Here is a 26,387-nt window from a genome sequence, read left to right on the forward strand (position 1 = left end):
TTTTCAGGTCACTTTATTTTTAAAAACTGTCATAAATTGTAACTTTGGTGAAAAGAAACGCGACGACCACCTCCCAAAACTCGCTCACCTCCGCGCAACCCTCAGGGCCTTCAGCGCCCAGCCCCCGCGCCGAAAGGACCTCTGCGCGGCAGTGATGTCACGGCGTCGGGGCGGGGCCGCGGCAGGGGCGGGGCTGCGGTAGGGGCGGGACGCTTCCCGGATCTCGCGGAGGGGCGGGCCGGGGGCGGTGGCCCGGCTGGGCGCGCTCGGCCCCTGAGGTGCGGGCCTTTATAAACGCGCCCGCTCGGTAGGCGGTTGTTGCGGAGAGGTTTGCGGGGTCGGGATGGTCGTGGTGCGTGCGGTTTCAGAGCAGAGGCGCCCGGAGCAGAGCGCGCCAGGCCTGCCTCGCGCAGGCTTCGTGCTGGGGCTGGACGTGGGCAGCTCGGTCATCCGCTGCCACGTCTATGACCACGCGGCGCTGATCCGCGGCTCCAGCGCGCAGAAGGTGACGGGGGAGCGGGCGTCGGGGCCACGGGTTACGGTCGCGCAGAGCATGCGGGATCGAGTAGCGGGAGGCGAGCGGGTGGGGCCGCCTCATCAAGCTGCATGCAGCCACCTGCAGCACCGGCGGGCCCTTGGCCCTGAGCCGCGGACCGGGAGCGGGCAGATACCCGAATTTCCTCCCCGTACAGGGCTAACACTTGTGCGCCCTTCCTGTTCTGGCTGAGGGCTGGAGGGGCCGGGTTTGTGACCAGGTCGTTCGCTTGCTTCTATCACCTGCGGATTCGCCTTTCCAGCCTTTCCTGCGTGGGACTGCGGAGACTCGTAGGGCAGGGCCGGGCAGGGCACTCCGCGCGTATCCAACCAAAAGGTGCTTTGTGACTTGCTAGGTTTTTCCCAGTTCCTTAGGAGACCTCCAGTCCCGTCTTTATTTACATTTACATTTTTCAGATCTTAACAGAATTTATTGTCCATTCTTCATTTGTCTTCATTAACTGCTGTCAGAGTGCTGGTTGCTCACCTGAGGGACTGATTTTCATGGATGTGGGAGGTATTGGATAAGTTTTGAAGGCTGCTGTCATTACTTTTATCTTTTCCATCTTTGGATTTTGCTTTGTTTTGTTTTGTTTTGTTTGTTTTAATATTTGAGAGAGAGAGAGAGAGATTGCACACACTAGGGAGGGACAGAGAGAGAGGAAGACACAGAATCCAGAGCAGGCGCCAGGCTCTGAGCCGTGAGCACCGAGCCCCACGTGGGGCTCGAACTCAGGAGCAGTGAGATCATGACCTGAGCCGAAGTCGGTCGCTTAACCAACTGAGCCACCCAGGGGCCCTATCTTTTCCATCTTTGAACATTGATAAAAATAGCTTTTTCTGATTTGAGAAACCTCCCAACTCCTTGTTGTTATTAGTAAAGCGACCAACAGATTGATGTTCTTCTGTTCTTATTTTAATGAAGTGTTAATTTCTACAAGTGCACCAAAAATAATGTTGGTTGGATATGGTGTTTTTACCCTTCTTTCCAATATCAACATCTTTTTTGATTGCCGCGTTAGGAGCCATTAGTTACCTAAACCATTCCCATCAGCCCTTGGACTCTTGTTTTTGCTCAGTTCCCTCTCTTCTTCCCAACCTCTTAGCAGTGTTTTTCAACCATAGCACTTGCCAGGAGTATGTCTAGCCAAGTTACTGCTTTGAGAAAACGGGGGAATTTCATTCTGGTTTCAGGACCAGGACAGAGAGCTGGGAGCCCAGCCACTTGCTGGGCCCTTCTCTGGCTACCTGTGCAGAAACCTACACACACAACCCTCCTCCAACCTGAAAGAACACTGTCCTTCAGTGACTGCATGCGTCTTATCTTTTTATGAGTCTTTATCACAACACAATGATACTTTTCACACAGTCTCCCTCATAATTCTAGACACACAGTACTTTTGTTTTAGGCAGTCGTGGGGTTTTTGTTGTTGTTTGTATGTGTGTTTGTTTAAGGAATTGAAGTATTTGGAACCAAAGGGAGACACAGATTGTCAGAAAATACAAAGTTTTGGTTGCTATTTTATTAGGGGCAAATGATTAACTTTTGAGAAATGAGGTAGGAATCTCAAAGTTGAATCAACATTGCTCTGAATAGCAGGAGCAAAGAATGTTTTGCTCACACTCTCTACTGTGATGTGTCTGGAAAGACATGTGAATTAATGAACATACAAAAAGTCCCTGCCCTAACGGATGAAGCACTTAGATTGAGGAGTTTTTAGCAATGCCTCTCCAACTGTAGTAGGAGTTTACAGCACTGCTTCTCAAAGTGTAGTCCCTGGGCATCTGGGGTAGAGATAAAGAAACTAAGATTTAGAAACTTGTGTAGCAGTTTGGTAGAGTAATTTTATGTCTGTTGACCTTAATACTGAAACACTTGGGATTTTCTTTTGTATGTAATTTTTTTCCGAGAAAATTGTTTTATTTTAATTTTTTAATTTATTTTTAAGAGAAAGAATGCAAGCGGGGGGGGGGGGGGGTGGGCAAAGAGAAGGGGATGCAGGATCCAAAGCGGGCTCTGTGCTGACAGCAGAGCCCAATGCCAGGCTCAAACTCATAAACCGTGAGATCATGACCTGAGCTGAAGTCAGACACTTAACCGATTGAGCCACCCAGGAGCCCCTAGAAAATTGTTTTAATTGCGTCTTTTTGGTTTTTTTTAATGTTTATTTATTTTTGAGAGAGACGTTGCAAGCAGGGGAGGGGCAGAGGGAGAGGGAGACACAGAATCGGAAGCAGGCTCCAGGCTCTGAGCTGCCAGCACAGAGTCCGATGCGGGGCTTGAACTCAGAGTGTGAGATCATGACTTGAGGTGAAGTTGGAGGCTCAACTGACTGAGCCACGCAGGTGCCCCTAGAAAATTTTTTAATTGTGTCTTATTGTTGGTCCAGGGGCACCTGGGTGGCTCAGTCGGTTAGGCATCCCACTTTGGCTCAGGTCATGATCTTACCCTTCGTGCATTCAAGCCCCATCTCACACTCTGTGCTTACAGCGATGAGCCTAGAGCCTGATTGGGATTGTGTGTCTCCCTCTCTCTTTGCCCCTCCCCCTCTCGTGCTCTGTCTCTCAGAAATAAAAAAAATTAAAAAAAATTGTTGGTCCATGGTTCACCTGGATGGCTCAGTCACTTGAGTGTCAGACTCTTGATTTTGGGTCAGGTCATGATCTTGCAGTTTATGGGATTGGCCAGGGTCAGGCTCCAGGCTGTCAGCTTGGGATTCTCCCTTTCCCTCTCTCTTTGTCCCTCCCCCATGCATGCTTTCCCTCTCTCTCTCAAAATAAATAGTAAACATTAAAAAAAATTGTTGGTCCATAACAAATTAGAAAAGAACAATCAGCAATTGGTCGGTCACTTACTTCAGATAGCTGGAGTTGTTTGAGAAGAAGGATCTTTTTGGCCTACATTGCTCCTTAGCACCTGGTTTATTACCTCATGGGTACAGAATAAATCACTGTATTGCATTTAATTAAAGTATTAAGAATTCAGTTTGCTTCATGAAACTTTGGTTTGGACACAGAACTTTTGTATATTTTCTCAGATGAAAATCACCTCTGCTAATATGATGGTAAGACTGCATAGTAGAAACCCAAAACCTCTTAGTATAGGATTCGATTGATGCTGCTGCATAAATAGCTTCAAAGAGAAAGAGAGAAAGAAAAAGTGAAGAGATCACCCTTTAGAGACAAGAACAAAATAGGCTGTGTTAGTTTTTTACATAAAATTGAAATCCCAAACATGAACCCTTATGTTAGGAGGCTAATACCAGGCCTCTCAGAAGACCAGTTTTATTTCTTATGGCATTCATTTTTTAGCAGCAGAGATACGTTTTTAGGCTTTTAAAATAATTTGTACTTTTTATTTATCTTTATTTATGTATTTATTTATTTTAGAGAAAAGTATAAGCTGGGGAGAGGCAGGCATAGGGGGAGGCAGTGGGGAGAGAGAAAGAGAGAATCTTAAGCAGGCTCCCCACTGAGCACAGAGCCTGATTCAGCGCTCTATCTCACGACCCTGGGATCATGACCTGAGCTGAAATCAAGAGTTGGACACTCAAGTGACTGAGCCACCCAAGCGCCCCTAATTTGTATTTTAAAAGCAAATCTTTCTATAGATTCTTGAATATTGGTGTTACAAACTAAATCCACGTGTCAATATTTGATGTTTCTAATTTTAAAAATGGAGAAAGTTTATCATGTTCCCCATTGGAACATCATGCTATTGTGAGAAACCATGGAAAACAATAACATCTTGGTGGGAAGAACAGGATAGAAAGGCCACTTCAAAGAAAACAGTATGGCCTCTACTACTGTGTACCCTTCTGGACAGTCTTGAAAACTTCTGGTTGCTGTCTTTTTGTTTTGTTTGTAATCCACAAAACAGATCTTGTTAGCTTTGGTTATACTTTTGTCTAATCGGTGTGGTCTTCCTTCAGTACAAGAGATTTCTCTGTTGTGACATGTTTGGGGATAGTGAGATGTCTGGGCTGGTGGAGTGGGGGGAGTGACTGTGGAGTGCCACCATCAAGTCTGAAGGTTTGTAGACTTGAGGCAGTGATGTCCACTTTGAGTTTTTTTGGATGAGGAAGTGTTTGTTGCAGCTGAGCCATTTGTCTATGGTCATGAAAGCCTTGCCTAGAAAAAAGCAAATATTAGATAGAAAGGGAGTAGATTTTGTTAAATATGTCTCAGAACTCAGTGGATTCTTTTTTCATATCAGACCTTGTCACCCTCATGCTCCCCACATAGTCACTGTCTCCTCAGCATTCCTTTTTTTTTCTTTATTTTGGCCTTTTCTTACATGTTCGATCTTTGGTTGGCTATTTGTTCATATTTTCAGTACCACTCAGTAGTCTTACCCCACTCAGCTATATCTGGTATTTGCAGGGAAAGAACTCTTCTGGATCAGCCCCTCTGGAGAGTAAACCTTTTACCATCTGCTTGGTTAGGTAGGGGCAGTGATGGGGCTGGAGGAGGGGATTGGGGATCCTTATAAAGACTTTGAACCGATCTTGTGTGTTCAGCCTCATTTGGCATCCCAACCTTTGGAGGTACCTCTAATTTACCATGGAATCTCTGCCGGGGTTGAATAAAGATGCGGTGCAATCTGAGTAGGGAGTGAAGTATCATCTTTCTGCTCTCTTTAGCCATGTGCCACCCACACACTCACTGTTATCATTAACAACATTTGATAAAACCTAGGTCTGAGCCTGTTTGCTCTCTTCTCATTGTCCTTCTGCATTAACCTTTTGTCTTTTAATTGTAGAGAGAGAGGGCATGCAGGCAGGGGAGAGAGACAGAGATAGAGAGAGAGAGAGAAAATGAGAGAGTGTGAGAGAGAGAGAGAGAGAAAGAGACAAAATCTTAAGCAGGCTCCATGCTCAGCACGGACCCTGACTCAGGGATTGATCCCACAACCCAGGGATCATGACCTGAGTCGAAATGAAGAGTTGGACGCTCAACCAACTGAGCCACCCAGGCACCCCTTGAATATATAGATTTTAAATCTTTCACTGAACTTAGGAAATTTTCAGCACTGTTACTTCCCTGGAGTAATTTTTTTTTTTTTTTTCTTCACTGAACTCTTTCTTTTCTTCTCTGGGGAGTCTGATGATATAAATACTAGACCTTTTGCTCTTGTCTCATAGATCCCTGAGGCTTTATTTGATTTTTTCCCCAATATTTTTCCTTTCTTATATTTATGTCAGATAATTTCTATTGATCTATCTTGGTTTACTGCCATTCTTCTATTATCTTTATTTTACTATTGAGGCCATCCAGGATTTTTGTTTGTTTGTTTTTTGTTTTTTAAAGAGAGCATGAGTGGCTGAGGGGCAGAGGGACAGAGAGAGAGAGAATCTTAAGCAGGCTTCATGCTCAGTGCCGAGCCCAATGTGGTACTCAATCCCAAGACCCTGGGATCATGACCTGAGCTGAAATCAAGAATTGGATGCTCAACTGAGTGAGCCACCCAGGCGCCCCTATTTTAATTATTATATTTTTCTTTTTTAAAATTGATTTTACCAGCTTTATTGAGGTATGATTGACAAGTAGAAGTTGTGTATATATGTAAGGTGTACAACATGATGTTTTGGTATACATATACATTGTGAAATGATTACCACAATTAAGCTAATTAACATACCCAGTAACTCACATAATCACTATTTGTGCGTGTGTGCGTGTGTGTGTTGAGAACACTTCACAACAGTTCTCTTAGCAATTTCAAGTGCACAATACATTATTATTAACCATAGTTACCATGCTGTATGTTAGGGCTCTAGAACTTATTCATCTTATATCTGAAAGTTTGTACCCTTTGACCAGCATCTTTCCTTTTCCCCCATTTTCCTAATTATTGTATTTTTCAGTTCTAATATTTTTTTTGTCTTAACATTTCTTGGCTGAGACTTTTTATCTTGGCATTTGTTTCAAAATAATTTGCCCTTCTTTCTTGGAACATTTTTATAATCGCTGCTTTGAAGTCTTGATCTGATATTTGTCATCTTGGCGTTAGTATCTATTACCTTTTCCCATGTGAGGGTAGATTTTTCTGGTTCTTCACATACCTTATAATTTTCAGATTGTATCAAGGAATTTTGAATATTGTGTTATAAGAGTCTGGGTCTTGTGTAAATCTTATGATGAATGTTGATATTTTTTTTTTTACCAGGCAATGAATGCAGTTCGGTTCAGGCTACCCTTCTGTGGACTTTGGTTTCACTCTTGGTTATTTCCAAAATCTTGGTGGTACTATTTGCATCTGTCCTGTGCATTTGCCACCCAGTTGTCAGTCTGGCACCTGGGTAGTGGTCTCTCCCTTAGTTCTATTCTTAACATCTTTGCTATGCTGTTTAGGATTACATTCACACATGTGCAGCTTTGAGGTGAGCCTCGAGATTCATTCACAACTTTCTGGAGCAGCTTTCCCAAGCCCCTCCCTCTCTGAGATTTTCCTGGTACTTTTTGATTCCCTGAGCCTCCCCTTGTGGCTACTCTTGCCAGAACGCTAGAGCTTTCATTACCCTACTCTGCTGGCACTTCCTATGCCCACAGCTGGGGCTACGCATCAGGAAGCACAGAGAGAGAAAAAAAGCCATGAGGGTCTTGGGCCACAGCTCCTCTGATTGGAGAGGAAGTTTTACCTCCTTCAGTATTTTAGGTGCTTGTGATTACTGATGCAACCACTACTACAAGATAGCTTAGGTACAAACGTATGTGGGCAAAGTGGGGGAAAAAAGAAATATGGAGGACTTCTCCCATTCTCTCTGTTAGCCAAAACATGAGAGCTTCTCTTGGAGTTTCCACTGCGCCCTGGTACTCACTTCTGGTTTTGTGGACTGCCTTGAGTCCAGGCCAGGGAAGATCAGGAAATAAAACGGGAAACTTACCACCAGTTCAGTTGTGGAGTCCACAAATAGCTGCTCCATGCATTCAGTGGGAGAGATGGGGTGGAGTGTGCTTCCTTCATCATAGTCTGAACCAGAACCTGGTACTTGATTTGTTGATTTTTATATTTAAAAAGATATTTCTCTTGTTATAAAAATGGAACATCTCCATTCTGGAAAACTTGGAAAATAAAGATAAATTTGGAAAGTAAGGACAAAGAAAACTAAAATTTTCTATAAGTCATGAACAAAAGAAAACTTTTTATTTCCTATTTTGCATTTTAACAATAAAAATGAATTAGATAATAAAATCATGTTGTTAATCATTTTAACCAGTAATTTTAAGACCCAGATATTATTGACGTGCTCTAATGTTGTTTTTATTAAATTTCCTTTTTCTAAATAGGTACAAAGTCTTTATCCTCAAACTGGCTGGGTTGAAATTGATCCTGATGTTCTCTGGCTTCAGTTTCTTGCTGTAATAAAAGAGTCTGTTAAAGGTAATTAGATTTAGAAAAATAAAAATAATAAAGTATATTTTGTGTTAGTAAGAGTTTTCCTCAGTCTTTAGAATTTTGTGGGTTGCCTAAGCTATAATTATACAAATAGTATTTTACTGGGGTCACAATTTCCCAGTATTTTTCAGCTGACATTTGTGGTTTACCATTAACCACTTTGTCAAGGAAAGGTAATGGCAACTCTCTCCTCTGGCTTAAGTCTTTTTTCAACTGTAGTATAAAGGTTCACCTTCCTTCTTCGTTCCTAGTTGTAGTTAGTGCTCATTTGATTTCGTGTTGTGTACAAAATACCAGAGGTTATTTATTAACAAAGTTATAACACACAGTTCCTGCTGTTAGAAATTTACACTTGAGATACCTTTATTGTTAGACAAGGGTTTTTTTTTGTTTTTTAATTTTTTTTAAATGTTTACTTATTTTTGAGACAGAGAAAGACAGAGCATGAGCCGGAGAGGGGCAGAGAGAGAGAGGGAGACACAGAATCCAAAGCAGGCTCCAGGCTCTGAGCTGTCAGCACAGAGCCCAATGCCGGGCTTGAACTCACAAACTGTGAGATCATGACCTGAGCTGAAGTCAGACACTTAACCATCTGAGCCACCCAGCTGCCCCTGTTTTTGTTTTTCTGTGTGGCCTCTTGATGCAAAGTGCTGTCCTGGCCATAGCGACAGTCTGAAATCTTAGCTCTTTAAGAACATTTTCAATGCAACTTTCTTTAAGAACATGGCAAAAGATGACTTATAAATGTGAATTCCAAAAGATCTTTTACTTCACTTTTGTGATTCAATTGCTTCTCCTTCTTACCTTTTTTGGTTTGAAATATGTCAAACTTATTTTAAAAAGTTCCAGTAGTACATGGAATACCTGTATACCTTTTTCCCAGATTCAAACATGTTTAGTAGTGTTTACCATCCTTTGCAAACTCTTTTATTTGACCCATTTGAACATTGGCTGTGACATAATAACCTGTTCTCCCTAAATACTTGAACATTATCTCCAAAGAAAGGGGAATTCTCGGGATGCCTGGGTGGCTCAGTCGGTTGAGCATCTGATTTCAGCTCAGGTCATGATCTCATAGCTCATGAGTTCCAGCCCCGCGTCAGGCTCTGTGCAGACAGCTCAGAGCCTGGAGCCTGCTTTGGATTCTGTGTCTCCCTCTCTCTCTGCCCCTCCACTGCTTGTGTTCTGTCTCTCTCTCTCTTTCTCAAAACAATAAACAAATGTTAAAAAATATTTTTTAAAAAAGAAAGGGGAATTCTCTTATATAACTACAGTGCACTTATCTTAGAGGAAATTTAACATTAATACAGTAATATTTTCTAATGCTTCATCTTCAATAGTCCTCTCTTATCTCAGTCATTAATAGCTTTTTTCCCATCCAGAATCCGGCCAAAGATGAGGCATTGCATGTAGCAGTCAGTCTATCTAGTCTCTTTTAATCTAGAGTGTGTTCTTTATGACACTGACAATTTTCAAAAGTACAGACCAGTTTATTAGACAGTCCTACATTATGGGCTTGTCCTGATTTATTCCTCATGATTAGCTTCAGGTTAAATATTTTTGAGAGAAGTACTGTATGTGAGGTGATATGTCTTCCTCGGTACTCAAATTGAAGTTGTCCCTATTTTTCCTAGTGGAATAAATTGCTCTTTTAAAAACAATATCATGAAAAATACTCAAGTAGCTGTATTTTAAGAAATATGAACCAAAAAAACCCATGTTTTATTTGCATTTAGCATTTGTTTGTATGGAAAATAAGATCTGAGCTTCAGTAATTATAATACTTTCCCTGGGGATTTTCCTTTACTGTCATCAACCAGCTTCTATTATGGTGTGTTGATCTTGAAAATAAGTTGTTTTACCGGCAAATAGGGGTTGATTCAGGAATAACAGAATTGCAATTTGGGACAAGCAAGCTATGGCAAAAACCATAGGCTAGTCCAACAAACAAAAAAGAGGAATGTTATTTTGTTAAAAAGGAGAAAGAAGTTGGGAAGGTTTGTTTTGAACTGTGGTCCATTGGGAGACAAGCAAGAGTTTAGGGTGATGATGGTTTCTCATTGGCTTGGGTAGTAGATTTGTTATGGAAGATGCAGTGTACGTCTTTTCCTATCAGGACCTGTGATTGTCAATTCTTTTCTGCTGAGGATTCTTTTCGTGGGGTCTAAAACTGATAGGTCTTCCTGTAATTGACCCAGTGGTATGGCTGTGACTGCATTTTAGAGAGGTTTCCCTGTATTAATTTTCATAGGTTGATCATTGCTTGAATTAAGATCCATTCTTTTAGTATTACAAGAAGAAAATACAATCCAAGTAACCTTGAGTATTGTTTGTTTTTTTCCTAACATTTAAAGCAAAAGCCCATTTTGCTATTATTCAAATATGACCTTTTTCCCTTTAAGTAAAAAATTACTACAAAATCATCTTAGTAATGCTTTCTTTATTAGCTCCAGTTATGTTACTAAATGCTAAACCCAGATGTTTTTCTTAAAGATTATATTGAATGATCTATTTCCCATACTCTAATATTATAAAGAAAACTTCACTGGCTTTTACCCCCATGTGTTTTACCTATCTTTATTTTTAGCTGCAGGAATAGAGATGAATCAAATTGTTGGTCTTGGCATTTCAACACAGAGAGCAACTTTTATTACATGGAACAAGTAAGTACGTTGTTTGATAAACATTCTGTTGCTGGGTTCATACCATAGTGAGTGTGCTGCTGTAAGACCTTTTTGAGGAGTTTTAAATTTATGAATTAAGAGTTTTGCTTGGTTAAGAGGGATGAAAGTGGGCCTGCTTTCTGGCGTTTTAAAGTACACTCCTGCATGTTGTTTGGGCTTGACTTCTATTAAATAATAACAATAAAAATATTATTACTGTCATTACAATTCTCCATTCCTTTCTTTTGAGGTGAGTTAGTTTTTCAAATAAGCATGGATTGAAATCTTAAAAATTAGCTTATATCTAAAAAGATTCAGGAGATTCTAACAAATTTCATAAACACAATTCTATAATTATGGTTTATATTTTCAGTCTGTTCCAAATTTGATATTTAAGTACCTACAACATATGAGGTATGTATAAACGTAATTATAATATCATAATGGCTACCATATAGTGAATACCTATGATATTTCAGGTTCTATTATCCTAACAAACATACTTATTAATTTGGTATTATGTAATATGTCTTTTTACAGAGAAAGAAACTGAGGCTTAGCGAAATAAGTAAGTGGTTCAAGGCCACTCAGTTAATAAATAGAGCCAAGATTCCAAATTATCTTTTTTGACCCCAAAACATATGCCCTTCCCACTACCTCTATATTACCTTCAACATGAGTTTCTTTAAAAACATTAACAACGGACACCTGGGTGGCTCAGTCGGTTGAGTGTCCGACTCTTGATTTCAGCTCGGGTTATGATCCCAGGGTTGTGGGATCGAGCCCCATGTCTCAACTCCGTGCTGAGCATGGGACCTGTTTGGAGTTGTCTCTCTCTCTCTCTCTCTCTCTCTCCCTCCCTCCCTCCCTCCCTCCCTCCCTCCCTCCCTTTGCCCCCTCTCCCACTCTCTCTCTCTGTCTCTCAAATAAAGAAAATTATAAAAAAAATAAAAATGATACCAGCAAAACTCTATAAAATGTTTCTTTGTTATAAAGCCCTAGACACCAAAGGGCATCTTGAGGGGCAGTGAGGAAGAAAAGTGGTAGATATAGGGGTAAGAATAAGTATAAGAAACATAATCAGGGTGAATTCACAAGGACTTGGCCTCTAATTCAGTACTGGGCAAGAGGAAGAAGTTTAAATTTACCAGTGATGTTTGGGAAGATAATGATTGAAATTATAGACAACATAAAAGGAGGAACCAGTTAGGTGGTGATGATGGTGGGTTGAAGGGAATGATAGATGATACTATCATCTTTAGATGATAAAGTGTTTGGTTTGGGACATGGGGATATGGAGATCCCCTAAAGGTGGTTAGAACATTTGTCTGGTTTATACTGAGGCATGGCTCATTTCCTCCAGATAGGTGCTCTTTCTTTGAGGGTATAATGCTTCTCAGATGGATGCCTGCGTCTACAGTCCCTCTGTGCCTTCCCCCAGCTCCCCACCCAGTGCATTGGGCACAGCGAGTCTTAAATAGGTAATACATGTGTCAGATAAAAGAGTAAAGGATTTAAAGTCATCTGTGTAGGTCAGGGTTTCTAAACAGTGGCACCGTTGACATTTTGGGCCAGATGATTCTTTGTTGTTGGGGCTATCCTGGGCATCGTAGGGTGTTTAGCAGCATCCCTGGCCTCTGCTTTCCAGTTACCAATAGCACCCTCCCCCCCTGGTTTTGGCAGCCAAAAACATCACCATCCATTGGCCAGTGTCCCCTGGGCGGTAGAATCACTCCCAGTTGAGAACTGTTGACATAGATAAAGTCCAGAAGAGTAGGTGTGTTCTCTGGTAGAGATTATATGGATAAAAGAAAAGAAGACTGAGGATTTAGACAGTGAGTATCCACCCTGCCCCCCAACTAATTGGGAGTCAGAAAGCAAAAAGCTAGCATGACAGGACAAACACATATCTGGGAAGTGGGTGGTATGGAAGTTGAGGCAGGACAGTGTTCCTAGGGAAACAACTGATTGGAAGTGTCATGTTTTGTTGGATTTGGAGATTAGATCATTGGCCACATTGATTGTTTTCATCAGAACCTAGATTCCAGGTCATTCATGACAGGAAGGTCAAAATACTAGGATGCAAAGTTTTTGTGTGGCAGTAGGACCATACCTCACTTTTAGGAGAAATAGAAGGGTCAGATTCCAAGACCATCCAAGACCATTCACTTCCCTTATTGGTGTTGTTGTCATTTTGGCAGGATAGGCTTTCTTCCTCAGACAATTAATTTTGAGTTTTCTTCTTGGCTGTCCTTTTTTGAGATGTTCATATTCTTTCATCATGAGTTTTGGAAACTTTGCTTGTAGGAAATACTAGATATTCAACACACACACACACACACACACACACACACACGCACGCACACACACAAAGCTTTGTGCTTCTTTTACCTTAAAATAATAGAGTCTTAAAATAGTGCTCCCTGGGCACCATGTGCCATGTAGCACATAATGCTGGCAGATCTACAACCTCCCCAACAAAGAGCTGAGATACAGCACAGGAGTGAGTGGGCACAGCTCTGAGCTCATTTTCTAGAGAGAGATTGACAGGACCCTGGCACAATCTACTGTGCATTCCAGACCTGGCCAGCACCTCCTCCCAACTCACTCTTTCTTTCCCCTACGGTCACCGTCCATTTCTATCATCACGGCCATAGAAACATTGTTTTCCTGTTGTTGCTGTCAGTAAGCCTAAAACATTTAACTTTCTTTTTTTTTGTTTCCTCCTTTCCCCTCCTTGAGATGCTTGGTGTTTATTAACTTTTTACAGGCCTTGACTTTTCTTCATATTCTTCAGATTAAAGTATTTTTCAATGTATTTAGTCAGTGGTGTGTTTAGCCTGTATCTGACCATAGCTATAGTACATCTCCTCTATTTTGGTTGTTTTAAATTTGTTTGTTCTACAAAATCGGATCTGTTTTGTTCCTTCAATCCCTGTGTCTCTCAGGGAGGCTTCTGCCAGCTAACCTCAGATCAGGGTGTGTGCCAATTAGTAACACAAACTATGAGTCATGCAGGCAAACTGAGATTCACTCAGTAACTGTTTGAGGACTTACAGGGAGTAAGGCAGTGTGCTGGCTACAGAGCTGAATATGAAAATGAATAAGAAGACTAGCCCTCAAGAAATTGACAGTCTCATAATACAAGTATGTAAATGACTGTGTTCCCACAGCACCAAATATATCTTTTATTGTAGTACTTGATACTTGTGTTAATGGTTCTTTCCAATTACTTATGACAGAAATACATTAGGAACCATGGAATGGTACACTGTGTTAGAGAGGTTTAAGGCAACTCATTTACATATTGCTTGTCGTGTTTTTCCTCCATTTGTTTTTTTATTGTTGACATAGGTAAAACAAACCCACATCACTGCTAAGTGAATATTGGAATATGTGTTACTTTTTAAGATCAGTATTCTAGATTGTCTTCTACCATGCTATGAATTAATGATGCCTCGTTCTTCTTGTGGTCTTATCCCTTTGTTCTTCAGCTGTGCTAACATTTAACACACCATGCTTCATCCTGAGAACCTTCGAATGTGTAACACATTTTGTCAGCAATGTTCACTCTCCTCGTTTGCTCCTCCTCATCCTTCAGAGCTCAGTTCTGTTGTCATTTCTCAAAGAAGCCTTTCCTGACCTTTACACTAGGCAAGGTCTCCTGTTAAGGATACTCATGGCCTTCTGTATTTCTCCTCCATAGGACTTCGTCCTGTAGTAAGTAAGTGAGTAATTGAGTATTTGGTTTCCCTGGTAGAAAATATATTCATGTTTGTTTGCTTGTTTGCTTGTTTATTTTGACAGAGAGAGAGAGAGAGAGAGAGAGAGAGAGAGAGAGAGAAATGGGAGTGGAGGAGGGGCAGAGAGAGAGGGAGACAGAATCAAAAGCAGGCTCCGGTCTGTCAATGTAAAGCCTGACTCAGGGCTCGAGCTCATGAAACATGAGATTATAACCTGCGCCGAAGTCAGATGCTTAACTGACTGAGCCACCCAGGCACCCCGTGAATAGATGCTTTCTAAGTAAAAAGAGCAAATCAAGGGCATAAACAGGAGGCACAAGAGTATGGAGTGTCTGAAGAATCAAAGGTACTTTGGAATTCGGAGGGTGAAATAGGGAAGGCACCATACCCAAGGGTTCTGACTTCTTCCTGACTCTGATCTTCTCTCTGACTACCCTCTTCCTAGTCTGTGCTCCAGTCACACTAGCCTGCTCTCTGTTTCTTGAACATTCCCACTGGTTCCTACTTTTATTAGGAGCAGCTTTGCACTTGTTGCTCCCTCTATCTGGAACGCTCTTACCTGAGATCTTACCTCTTTCTCATCATTCCGACCTCACCATGGAGATCATTCTCCCAGGAGACCTTCCCTGACCATTTTGTTTGCCCATCAATTTACCATTTTATTTTCTTGATATCACTTATCATTATCCAAAATTCTTATTTACTTATTTGAATATTTATTTATTACATATCTCCCATAGGTGTAAGAAGTTCCATGAGTGTTGGGATTTAAAAAAAAATTTTTTTTAATGTTTATTTATCTTAGAGAGAGACAGAGCACAAGCAGGGGAGGGGAGAGAGAGAGGGAGACACAGAATCCAAAGCAGGCTCCAGGCTCCGAGCTGTCAGCACAGAGCCTGACGCGGGGCTTGAACTTACGAGCTGTGAGATCATGACCTGAGCCGAAGTCGGACGCTCAACTGACAGAGCCACCCGGGCGCCCCCAGTGTTGGGATTTTTGTCTGCCCTATTCTCACTAGGTCCTTCACACTTAGAACAGTACCTTCACATAGTAGGCCTTCAAATGTTTGAGTGATTGAGTTGTACCTGGAGAGGAAGGCAAGGTCCCAGACCAGGAAAGGCCATTTGTTGTGGTAAAGAGTTTATCTCTTATAAGTAGTGGGAAATTATCAAAAGCTGTTAAGCAGAAGGGTAATATGACCAAATTTACATTTTAGAAAGAATATTCTTTAAAATTTTTTTCATGTTTATTTATTTATTTTTGAGAGAGACAGAGCACGAGCAGGGGAGGGGCAAACAAAGAGAGAGAGAGAGCATCCCAAGCAAGCTCCTCACTGTCAGCACAGAGCCCGATGTGAGGCTCAAACCCATAAACCATGAGGTCATGACCTGAGCTGAAACCAAGTCAGATGCTTAACCGACTGAGCCACCCAGGTGCCCCTGGAAAGAATATTCTTGAATCAGGGTAGACCGTGGATTTGAGAGGAATGAGAGGAAGACGGGGAAGTGTCTTTGAAGACAATTGCTTATTCAAGTCTCTGCTCTTATACCTAAAAACACTGCCCACCCCCAGTTACTCTATTCTTTTACCATGCATTCTTTCATGGCATCATCCTTATATGAAATGATAGTTTTAATTACTCATTTGTTTCTCCCCTCCATTAAAATATAAACTCCAGGGATATAACAGAATCCCTGTGGACTTAGGATGATCTCCCCACTTCCCCCTAGTTTTTGGCTGAAGTAGCTAAAGGATACCATTAACCCAAGTGTGGCACACTAGAGAAAGAGGGGCAGCAGGTTTGGGGTGGATGTGTTGCATTTGAGGTGGCATGGAGCAATTCTAGGAGATAAGTAGAAGGTAGCTATTTGTGAGGGGATGGAAATTACGTGAGAAGCTGGCCCTAGAGTTGTAGATGGGTGAGTAGTCCTGTGCTGACAGCATTCATGAGTGTGGGTCAGATTTCTTTACAGACAACAGTTAGTTAAAAAGAGAAGGGGACCAAGCATATAACCCTCAGCAGATACCAGCATTTAACTGGCAGTCAAAGGAAGAAATATTTACAGAGGAAACCAGAGAACATATACTTAGAGAGGTAGGAGGAGAAACAGCACAGTGATATCATGGAAGCTTAGGAAAGTGACAGTTATTTTTTTTAATTTAAATGTTTGTTTATTTTTGAGAGAGAGCGAGTGCTACAGCAGGGGAGGGGCAGAGAGAGGGGGAGACAGGATCTGAAGTGGGTTCTGTGCTGACAGCAGAGAGCCCAAAGTGGGGTTCAGATTTGAACCATGAGATCATGACCTGAGCCAAAGTTGGACGCTTAAGCGACTGAGCCACCCTGGCACTCCAGGAAAGTGAGTTTTAGGTAGGATGAAGTGATGGTCCGGAATCAGTATTGCAGAATGGTCAAGTCAAATAGAAATGAGCCTGTAAATCTGGAAATAAGGAAGACAGTGGTTACCACAGTGAATATACTTTTCATGAATGATGAGAAATCTGAATTGTACTTGTACCACATTTGGTTGAGGTAATGAGAGGTTATGAGGAAACATTGAAGGCTTTGTTAGGTTGTATTCCGTACGTACGGATCGGTACCAGTTCACAAGGTTCTGGCATTTAAAGCAGACACAGGAGGGTCACCTGGGTTGCTTAGTTGGTTAAACCTCTGACTCCGGATTTCAGCTCAGGTCACGATCTCACGGTTTTCTGGGTTCGAGCCCTGCATCTGACTCTGAGCTGGCAGTGCAGAGCCTGCTTGGGATTCTCTCTTTCCCCTCCCCCACTTGTGCGCTCGCTCTCTCTCTCTCTCTCTCTCTCTCTCAAAATAAATAAACTAAAAAAGAACTTAAAAAATTTTTAAAAACAAAGAAAGCAGACACAGAAGAAAGCTGGAATGATCCCAGGTTAGGTATTGGGAAGATAGATGGTTAACTTGAAAGGTAAGGGGTAAAAAGAACCTCATGAAGAATAATGGAGTAGGAACCTGTGAGGATTGGTCAAAGCAATCATTGAGCTGGAAAGAGAGGTTGTAGTAAACTGCTTCAAAACTCTAGAACCTAATTAGGCCTTCTAACAACTAGGGGAGTGCTGGATGAAAGTAGCGGCAACTACTCTCAGGTAAGAGGGTGTGTGCAAACTGACCACTGTCTTTTACTCCTCAGTGCTTCTGTGGGTATGGGAAAAGCAGCTCCCATTACTGGAGTGAGTGGCTGCTACTAGGACAAGCAGTAGGGACACTGTCCTAAGAAAATTTGGATGTTTATGCTTTGGTTTATGCCTTGGTGGTGCCCCACGGGACTGGCACAGCTGCTTACTTAGGTTCCAGCCCTCTCAGCTGCAGTGGCTTTCTTAACCAGTGTCTGTTGGGAGATTTAATGGTTTTTTTCTGGAGCCAGACATTTAAGAAAATCTTTGTCAGCTCACTGACACAGAGAGAACAGAAGTCACAGAAACTTCAGTGACTACACACAACAAGGAATACACACTTTGCAATAATAGTTTGGAAAAGTCACACACTGACAACTCCAACCCTCAAGGAAGAAAAATCAGCAATCCCTGAGGAGGGAGTAAACCAGATTTCTAGAGTTATCACATTTATTTTCAAAGGAATACGTTTTACGCATCTCACTGACTGAAGGAATTAGTCACACCCTAAGGAATGTTTGATGAATTAATCTGTTAAAGACTAAAATTAAACATTAAGATATAAAATTACACATAATAAATAGTATAATTTAAAACTGTACAATTCAGGACTCATGACATTTCCTTATAACCACTTTCAACTCCATAATGACTCTGTCTTTCCTGTAAATAGCACCTCTCAGTACTCAGTCTTACAAGTTATTAAAGCAAGGCGCATTTTTATATATTAAACTAACAAAATAACAGTCTGGGTGAGATTATGGTAGAAGTGTTTCACTCATACATTGCTCTCATATTTTTTAATATATTTATTTTCATATAAAATTAATGTCTCCAAATAGTTATCAAGTACAACCAATGCTCCAGACGCTCCCTGAAGCACCATCTGGTACAGGCACCCTAGCTGAGAAGGCATTGGAAGTGGTATTATAATCAATATGCAGTATTGACTATAACATCAACTGTTGCAGGTTTGGCCACATATGAGGAGTTGGAAAGTCTTCTTACCCTTGGACTCAGTAATCTCACACTTAGGAGTGAGGGAGATTTGGGGGAAATAACCCAACAGAAGCAACAACAGCTCATCAAAATTTGACCTCGGGAAATAGGGTCACTGCGAATGTAATTAGTTAAATTAGGATGAGACCATAATGCAGTAGGGTGGATTTCTAGTTCAGTGTGACTAGTGTCCTCATACAAAGACAGCCACATGAAGACAGACATATGGAGAATTTCATGTGAAGGAGAAGGGTTGGAGTGATGCAGCAATGAGCCAAGAAATGCCAGAGATTGCTACAGACCGCCAGCACAAGGCAAGGAAGGACTCCATTATAGATTTTAGAGGGAGTGTGGCCCTGGCAGCATTATGATTCTGGACGTCTAGCCTCCAAACTGAGACAATAAATTGCTTTTGTCTTAAGCTGTTATGGCAGCCTAAGGAATCAAATACAATGGTCAACTGATTTTTGACGACACCAACCAGGCAATGTGGAAAAATGTGTCTTCAACAAAGTTGAGAAAACTGGATTTTCATTTGCAAAAGTATGAATGTGGACCCTTGCCACATACTATATATAAAAATTAACTCACAAAATGGATCAAAGACTCAATTTAAAGGATAAAACTTTGTAGTTTTAAAGAAAACATAGAGGAAGATTTTCATGACCATGAATCTAGCATCGACTTCTTAAATGGCACCAAAAGCACAGTTAATAAAACAAAAAAATAGATAAATTGGACTTCATCAATATCAAAAACTTTTATGCATCAGAGAACACTATTAAAATATTTTCATATTTTTGACAACTAATTTTTCTTTAATTTTCTTAACTGTTGGAAGTCTCTGAAGTATAAAAATTGCCCCAAATTTAATAATAAATAATAAAAAATAAAGCCATGTTGAAATTATTTTGACATAATGTACAATTTGCATTTTAAAAATATGTCTTTGGGGCACCTGGGTTAAGCATCTGACTTTTTTTTTAACTTTATTTTTTATTTTTTAAAATTTAATTCAAATTAGTTAGTATATAGTGAAGCAATGATTTCAGTACATTCCTTAATGCCCCTTACCCATTTAGCCCATCCCCCCTCCCACAACCCCTCCAGCAACCCTCAGTTTGTTCTCCATATTTATCAGTCTTTTGTTTTGCCCCCCTCCTTTATATTATTTTTGTTTCCCTTCCCTTATGTTCATCTGTTTTGTCTCTTAAAGTCCTCATATGAGTGAAGTCATATGATTTTTGTCTCTCTCTGACTAATTTCACTTAGCATAATACCCTCCAGTTCCATCCACGTAGTTGTAAATGGCAAGATTTCATTCTTTTTGATTGCCGAGTAATACTCCATTGTGTGTGTGTGTGTGTGTGTGTGTGTGTGTGTGTGTGTGTGTGTATACACACACACCACATTTTCTTTATCCATTCATCCACCGACGGACATTTGGGCTCTTTCCATACTTTGGCTATTGTTGATAGTGCTGCTATAAACATGGGGGTGCATGTGTCCCTTTGAAACAGCACACCTGTATCCCTTGGATAAATGCCTAGTAGTGCAATTGCTGGGTCGTAGGGTGGTCCTATTCTTAGTTTTCTGAGGAAACTACATACTGTTTCCCAGAGTGGCTGTACCAGCTTGCATTCCCACCAACAATGCAAAAGAGATCCTCTTTCTCTGCATCCTCACCAACATCTGTTGTTGCCTGAGTTGTTAATGTTAGCCATTCTGACAGGTGTGAGGTGGTATCTCATTGTGGTTTTGATATGTATTTCCCTGATGATGAGTGATGTTGAGCATTTTTTCATGTGTCAGTTGGCCATCTGGATATTTTCTTTGGAGAAGTGTCTATTCATGTCTTTTGCCCCTTTCTTCACTGGATTATTTGTGTTTTGGGTGTTGAGTTTGATAAATTCTTTATAAATTTTGGATACTAACCCTTTATCTGATATGTCACTTGTAAATATCTTCTCCCATTCTGTCAGTTGCCTTTTAGTTTTTCTGATTGTTTCCTTTGCTGTGCAGAAGCTTTTTATTTTGATGAGGTCCCAGTAGTTCATTTTTGGTTTTGTTTCCCTTGCCTCTGGAGACGTGTTGAGTAAGAAGTTGCTGTGGCCAAGATCAAAGAGGTTTTTGCCTGCTTTCTCCTCGAGGATTTTGATGGCTTCCTGTCTTACATTGAGGTCTTTCATCCACTTTGAGTTTATTTTTGTGTATGGTGTAAGAAAGTGGTCCAGGATCATTCTTCGGCATGTCACTGTCCAGTTTTCCTGGCACCACTTGCTGAAGAGACTGTCTTTATTCCATTGGATATTCTTTCCTGCTTTGTCAAAGATTAGTTGGCCATACATTTGTGGGTCCATTTCTGGGTTCTCTATTCTATTCCATTGATCTGAGTGTCTGTTCTTGTGCCAGTACCATACTGTCTTGATGATTACAGCTTTGTAGTATAACTTGAAGTCTGGGATTGTGAAGCATCTGACTCTTTTTTTTTTCAATATATGAAATTTATTGTCAAATTGGTTTCCATACAACACCCAGTGCTCATCCCAAAAGGTGCCCTCCTCAATACCCATCACCCACCCTCCCCTCCCTCCCACCCCCCATCAACCCTCAGTTTGTTCTCAGTTTTTAACAGTCTCTTATGCTTTGGGTCTCTCCCACTCTAACCTCTTTTTTTTTTTTCCTTGTGCTCCTCCATGGGTTTCTGTTAAGTTTCTCAGGATCCACATAAGAGTGAAACCATATGGTATCTGTCTTTCTCTGTATGGCTTATTTCACTTAGCATCACACTCTCCAGTTCCATCCACGTTGCTACAAAGGGCCATATTTCGTTCTTTCTCATTGCCACATAGTACTCCATTGTGTATATAAACCACAATTTCTTTATCCATTCATCAGTGGATGGACATTTAGGCTCTTTCCATAATTTGGCTATTGTTGAGAGTGCTGCTATAAACATTGGGGTACAAGTGCCCCTATGCATCAGTACTCCTGTATCCCTTGGGTAAATTCCTAGCAGTGCTATTGCTGGGTCATAGGGTAGGTCTATTTTTAATTTTCTGAGGAACCTCCACACTGCTTTCCAGAGTGGCTGCACCAATTTGCATTCCCACCAACAGTGCAAGAGGGTTCCCGTTTCTCCACGCATCTGACTCTTGATCTCAGCTCAGGTCTTGATCTCAGGGTTGTGAGGCTGAGATAAAAAAATACATATGTATGTCTAGGAAAATTTAGTCATTGATATCTTAAATGTGCAGTTAGATTTCTGGAAACTGACTACGGCCTATAATGTGGAAGGTGTGCGTCTTGGTGTGCATCTTGGTGTGTTTGCTTTGTAATTTCATCTAAGAGGACTACAGTAGGAAAATCATGTCTCTGATTTGTGCTAATGATAATGGTGGCTGTTTGGATCACTGGAGGAAAAAGAAGTAACGTGTTCATGAATGTAGGTGAATGCTATGATTCTCATTAGTAGAAGTGAAAAATGAGGGGCGCCTCGGTGGCTCAGTCGGTTGGGCGGCCGACTTCGGCTCAGGTTATGATCTCGCGGTCCGAGAGTTCGAGCCCCGCGTCGGGCTCTGTGCTGACAGCTCAGAGCCTGGAGCCTGTTTCAGATTCTGTGTCTCCCTCTCTCTGACCCTCCCCCGTTCATTCTCTGTCTCAAAAATAAACGTTAAAAGAAAAAAAAAAAAAAAGAAGTGAAAAATGAAAGGGAAGGACACTATTAAGAGAGTGAAAAGAAAACTCACAAAATGGTAGAAAATATTTTTTTGCAAATCATGTAGTTGATAAAGAATTAATATTTAGAATATATAAAGAACTATTACAACTCAACACCAAAAAAAACCCCAAATAAAGCAATTCATAAATGGACAAAGGACTTGAATAATATACAGATAGTCAATAAGCACATGAAAAGATGTACAATATCATTAGTCCTTGGGGAAACACGTATCAACTACAATGAGATACCACTTCACACCCATCAGGATGGCTATAATTAAAAAAATGGAAAACAACAAGTGTTGGTGAGGGTGTGGAAAAACTGGAACTCTTGTATACTGGTGGCAGGGATGTAAATGGTGCAGCACTGTGGGAAAAAGTTTGGCAGTTCTTCAAAAACTAGACTTACCAGATGACCCAGCAATTCTGTTCGTAGGTATATGCCCAAAGGAATTGAAACAGGGACTCAAACAGGTACTTGCATAGCAGTGTTTATAGCAGCATTATTCACAAAGGCAAGGGGGTAGAAACAACCCAAATGTTGGGAAATAAGGGTGATGGTAATATATAACATTGTGAAATGTACTTGATGCCACTGAACCGCACATTTAAACATGCTTAAAGTAGCAAATTTATGTTATATATATCTTACCACAATTTTTTTTTTTAAATTTTTTTTTCAACGTTTTTAATTTATTTTTGGGACAGAGAGAGACAGAGCATGAACGGGGGAGGGGCAGAGAGAGAGGGAGACACAGAATCGGAAACAGGCTCCAGGCTCCGAGCCATCAGCCCAGAGCCTGACGCGGGGCTCGAACTCACAGACCGCGAGATCGTGACCTGGCTGAAGTCGGACGCTTAACCGACTGCGCCACCCAGGCGCCCTTCTTACCACAATTTTTAAAAAGAGAGAGAATCACGGGGTAGAGAGTATGCTAGATCATGGGATGCAGGAAAGGACGGAAGCCTGAGAGGTTGGTAGGAAGACACGTGTTTGAGGGATTAATGGTTACAGTGAGTTTGAAGGGAAGGTATTTTTTTTCTTAAGTTTGTTTATTTACTTTGAGAGAGACAGAAACAGTGGGAGTGGGGGAGGGAGAGAGAGAATCCCAAGCAGGCTCCGCACTGTCAGTGCAGAGCTGGGCGTGAACCCATGAAGCTGTGAGATCATGACCTGAGCTGAAACCAAGAGTTGGACGTTTAACTGACTGAGCCACCTGGCGCCCCTGAAGGGAAGGTATTTACAGAGTAAGATTGAGAGAACTGAAATAATAGCTAGATGTGTTGACTAATATATTGGAATGTTAAAATTTCGGGTGTAGAATGTTTCCAGGTAATAAAGTTGAGGATGTGCCCATGGGTGTGGACTGCTTAAGAAGTGTGGGAAATGACAGTCTAGGGAATTGAATGTGGTCAAACTCACACAGAGGGGCACCTGGAATAGGGTAGACAGCAAGCCTGAGTTGTATGTCAAAGATTAGTAGATGTCAGTGGTTGAATTTGCAGGAGCCAAAAAGGAAAATGACTTATTTCTATGATATTTCTTAGTTCTGTACTTTTATTGTAGTGTTGACCCAGAGTTTGTTGAACTTCTTCTAATTGGACAAATTTTGATAAGCTTCGTAGGTTGCAGAGGATAAGCCAGTCCCAAAGGTGAGAGGTATAGAAATAGGGTCAGGCAATATTTCAGCTCTTCTGTGTAGCCACAGATGTTTTTATCTGATTGTGTGTTTCAAGTAAAATGAAGGGAGGAAGCATTGGCTTCTTGCTTTTTAAAGTGTATAAGCAAGTCTTTAAAGGCCTTCTTATTAGATGTGTTTTTTTTTAGACGTGTGCACGTTGTACTGCTTCAAAAAGAATATCTTTTTTGATAGAATTTGATCTAGAATTTCATTTTATTTATCACATTATAATTGTTACAAAATGTGTTCAGTTTATAAAATGAAAAAATCATTTGGCAAGCCCCATCTAATTAAATTATACTTTGATATTCCAGTGTTGCCTCTAATTTTGTTTTCTCTTGTGCCAGATCTTTTATTTACTATAGTCTCTGATTTATATTGAGTCTCAAAATACTGTTTTTATCATTCTTAGGAAAACGGGAAATCATTTTCACAACTTCATTAGTTGGCAAGATCTAAGAGCTATTGAGCTGGTAAAATCTTGGAATAATTCATTCCTAATGAAGGTAATCTTTTTCTTATCTTCTGTGGTTTAGATATTACTGTCTTCCCTGTAAATGTCCCTTACCTGTATAATCTCCTACCTGTGCTGTTTTAGAATGTTGAGAAGAGAATACACATATGCACACTCCTCACATCAGGGAAACTTCATAATTGTCACCCAAAAGCATATGTGGTAGACTAAAGTACTTAACAACTACACTTCAGGAAGCCCTGAGAAGGTTTAGGATGGACCTCAGCGTCTCATGTGAGTGAGAATTCATGTTACCGTTCTTGGAGAAGTGGACAAAATGCAGACCATGTCCAGAAAAAATAGAGAAATGTCCAAATTTCATAATCTTTTGTTAAAAGTGGAGAATGGATATCAAGACGCATAACTGGCTGACAGCCACAAGCTCTTCATCTGATGCCTACCACATCATGGTAGCAAATGACAATGGTTACGACTATGACAGTGACAATAGTGGTGGTGGCAGCATAAGTGTGGGGTTACTGAGTCAGAGGGTAAGACAGTTTTCCAAATGTGGCCAGACCTGCAATATGTGATGTTATAATTAGTATTGCATGCTGCAATTTTAAATATTCTAATGCCACACAGCTAAATGCCTTTTCAACTCAGGTGCCTCTACAGAATGGTGCTTCAGAGAGTATCTGGAGCATTGATTTGACTCAATAACTATTTGGAGACACTAATTTTATATGGAAACAAACATGAATATATTATAGAATATGACAGCAATGCATGAGTGAAAGAAACACTTTTGCCATAATGTCACCCACATTGGTTTTTCTTTTGTTAGTTTAATATATGAGGATGCAAGGGCGCCTGGGTGGCTCAGTCGGTTGAGTGTCCGACTTCAGCTCAGGTCACGATTTCGCGGTCTGCGAGTTCGAGCCCCGCGTCGGGCTCTGTGCTGACAGCTCAGAGCCTGAAGCCTGTTTCAGATTCTGTGTCTCCCTCTCTCTCTGACCCTCCCCCATTCATGCTCTGTCTCTCTCTGGCTCAAAAATAAATAAACGTTAAAAAAAAAAAAATTTAATATATGAGGATATACCTTGCTCTAATAACTTGTAAGGCTGAGTACTGAGAGATGCTGTGTACAGGAAAGAGTGATTAAGGAGTTGAAAATGATTATAAGAAAATGTCATGAACTTTGAATGGTATAATTTAAAATTATACAATTTATAGGGATGCCTGGGTGGCTCAGTCAGTTAAGCGTCCGACTCTTGATTTCAGCTCAGGTCATGATCTCACAGTTTGTGAGTTCGAGCCCCACATGGGGCTCCATGCTGATAGTGCAGAGCCTGCTTGGGATTCTCTTTCTCCTTCTCTCTCTGCCCCTCCCTCACTCACTCTCTGTCTCTCTCAAAAATAAACAAACATTAAAAAATAATAATAAAAACAAAACTGACTTCATACACAAAACTCTGCATTTAAAGCACTTCATCTACTTGATATTGAACATGCACATGATGTAAGCTTGGTTTCTCTTAGGAAAAAATGTGCACGGATTCTTACAGTTTAGCACACATGATTCCAGGGCCTGTCCTGCCAGTGGAGGAACCCCACCCTGCACCCATCCTATCCCAGATCCTTATGGTTTATTGATTGAGGCTCCTGGAAATGTTTAGGGTGTATGTGCCAGAAATGGCACCAAAGTTGTCAGTTTAGCCAAGGCTAGCTCCAAGCAACTTGATGAAGTAATTAAAGTGTGTTGGCAATCTCCTGGCACCATTGTTTTCCTCCAGTCTTTCCAGCAGCCATGCTTCCTCTCACTGTTGTTCTGATTCTTGCTTAATGATTGCTAAGGCTTCTCTTTGCTTTTAGCACTAAATCTTAACTCCCTACCATGGATCAGCTCTGTCGACAACTCTGACCATTTCCCAGACCCCTTCCTCCCTGAAGCTGCTAAGGATCTGGCTCCAGCTTTGCCAGCCTGCTTTTGTTCTTGTAGCACCCAAGCAGCCTCTCACCTTAAGACCTTCAGACCTGCA

At 41.1% G+C, this 26,387-nt stretch overlaps 1 protein-coding gene across 4 annotated transcripts in view; it reads left to right on the forward strand.

Moving 5' to 3' along the window:
- Nucleotides 1–223: 223 nt before the first annotated feature.
- GK5 (glycerol kinase 5) overlaps nt 224–26,387 on the forward strand; it is a 77,716-nt gene continuing 51,552 nt past the window's right edge. For 2 of the 4 annotated variants that reach the window (XM_042954645.1, XM_042954646.1), the window contains exons 1-4: nt 317–505; nt 7,825–7,918; nt 10,521–10,596; nt 24,304–24,397. In XM_042954645.1, coding sequence (XP_042810579.1) covers nt 344–505; nt 7,825–7,918; nt 10,521–10,596; nt 24,304–24,397 — 426 coding nt within the window. In that variant the 5' untranslated portion in view covers nt 317–343. The other 2 variants (XM_042954649.1, XM_042954648.1) reach the window with 2 other exon arrangements.

Source organism: Panthera leo, chromosome C2 (genome assembly GCF_018350215.1).
Source record: "Panthera leo isolate Ple1 chromosome C2, P.leo_Ple1_pat1.1, whole genome shotgun sequence".
NCBI classification, from domain to species: Eukaryota; Metazoa; Chordata; class Mammalia; order Carnivora; family Felidae; genus Panthera; species Panthera leo.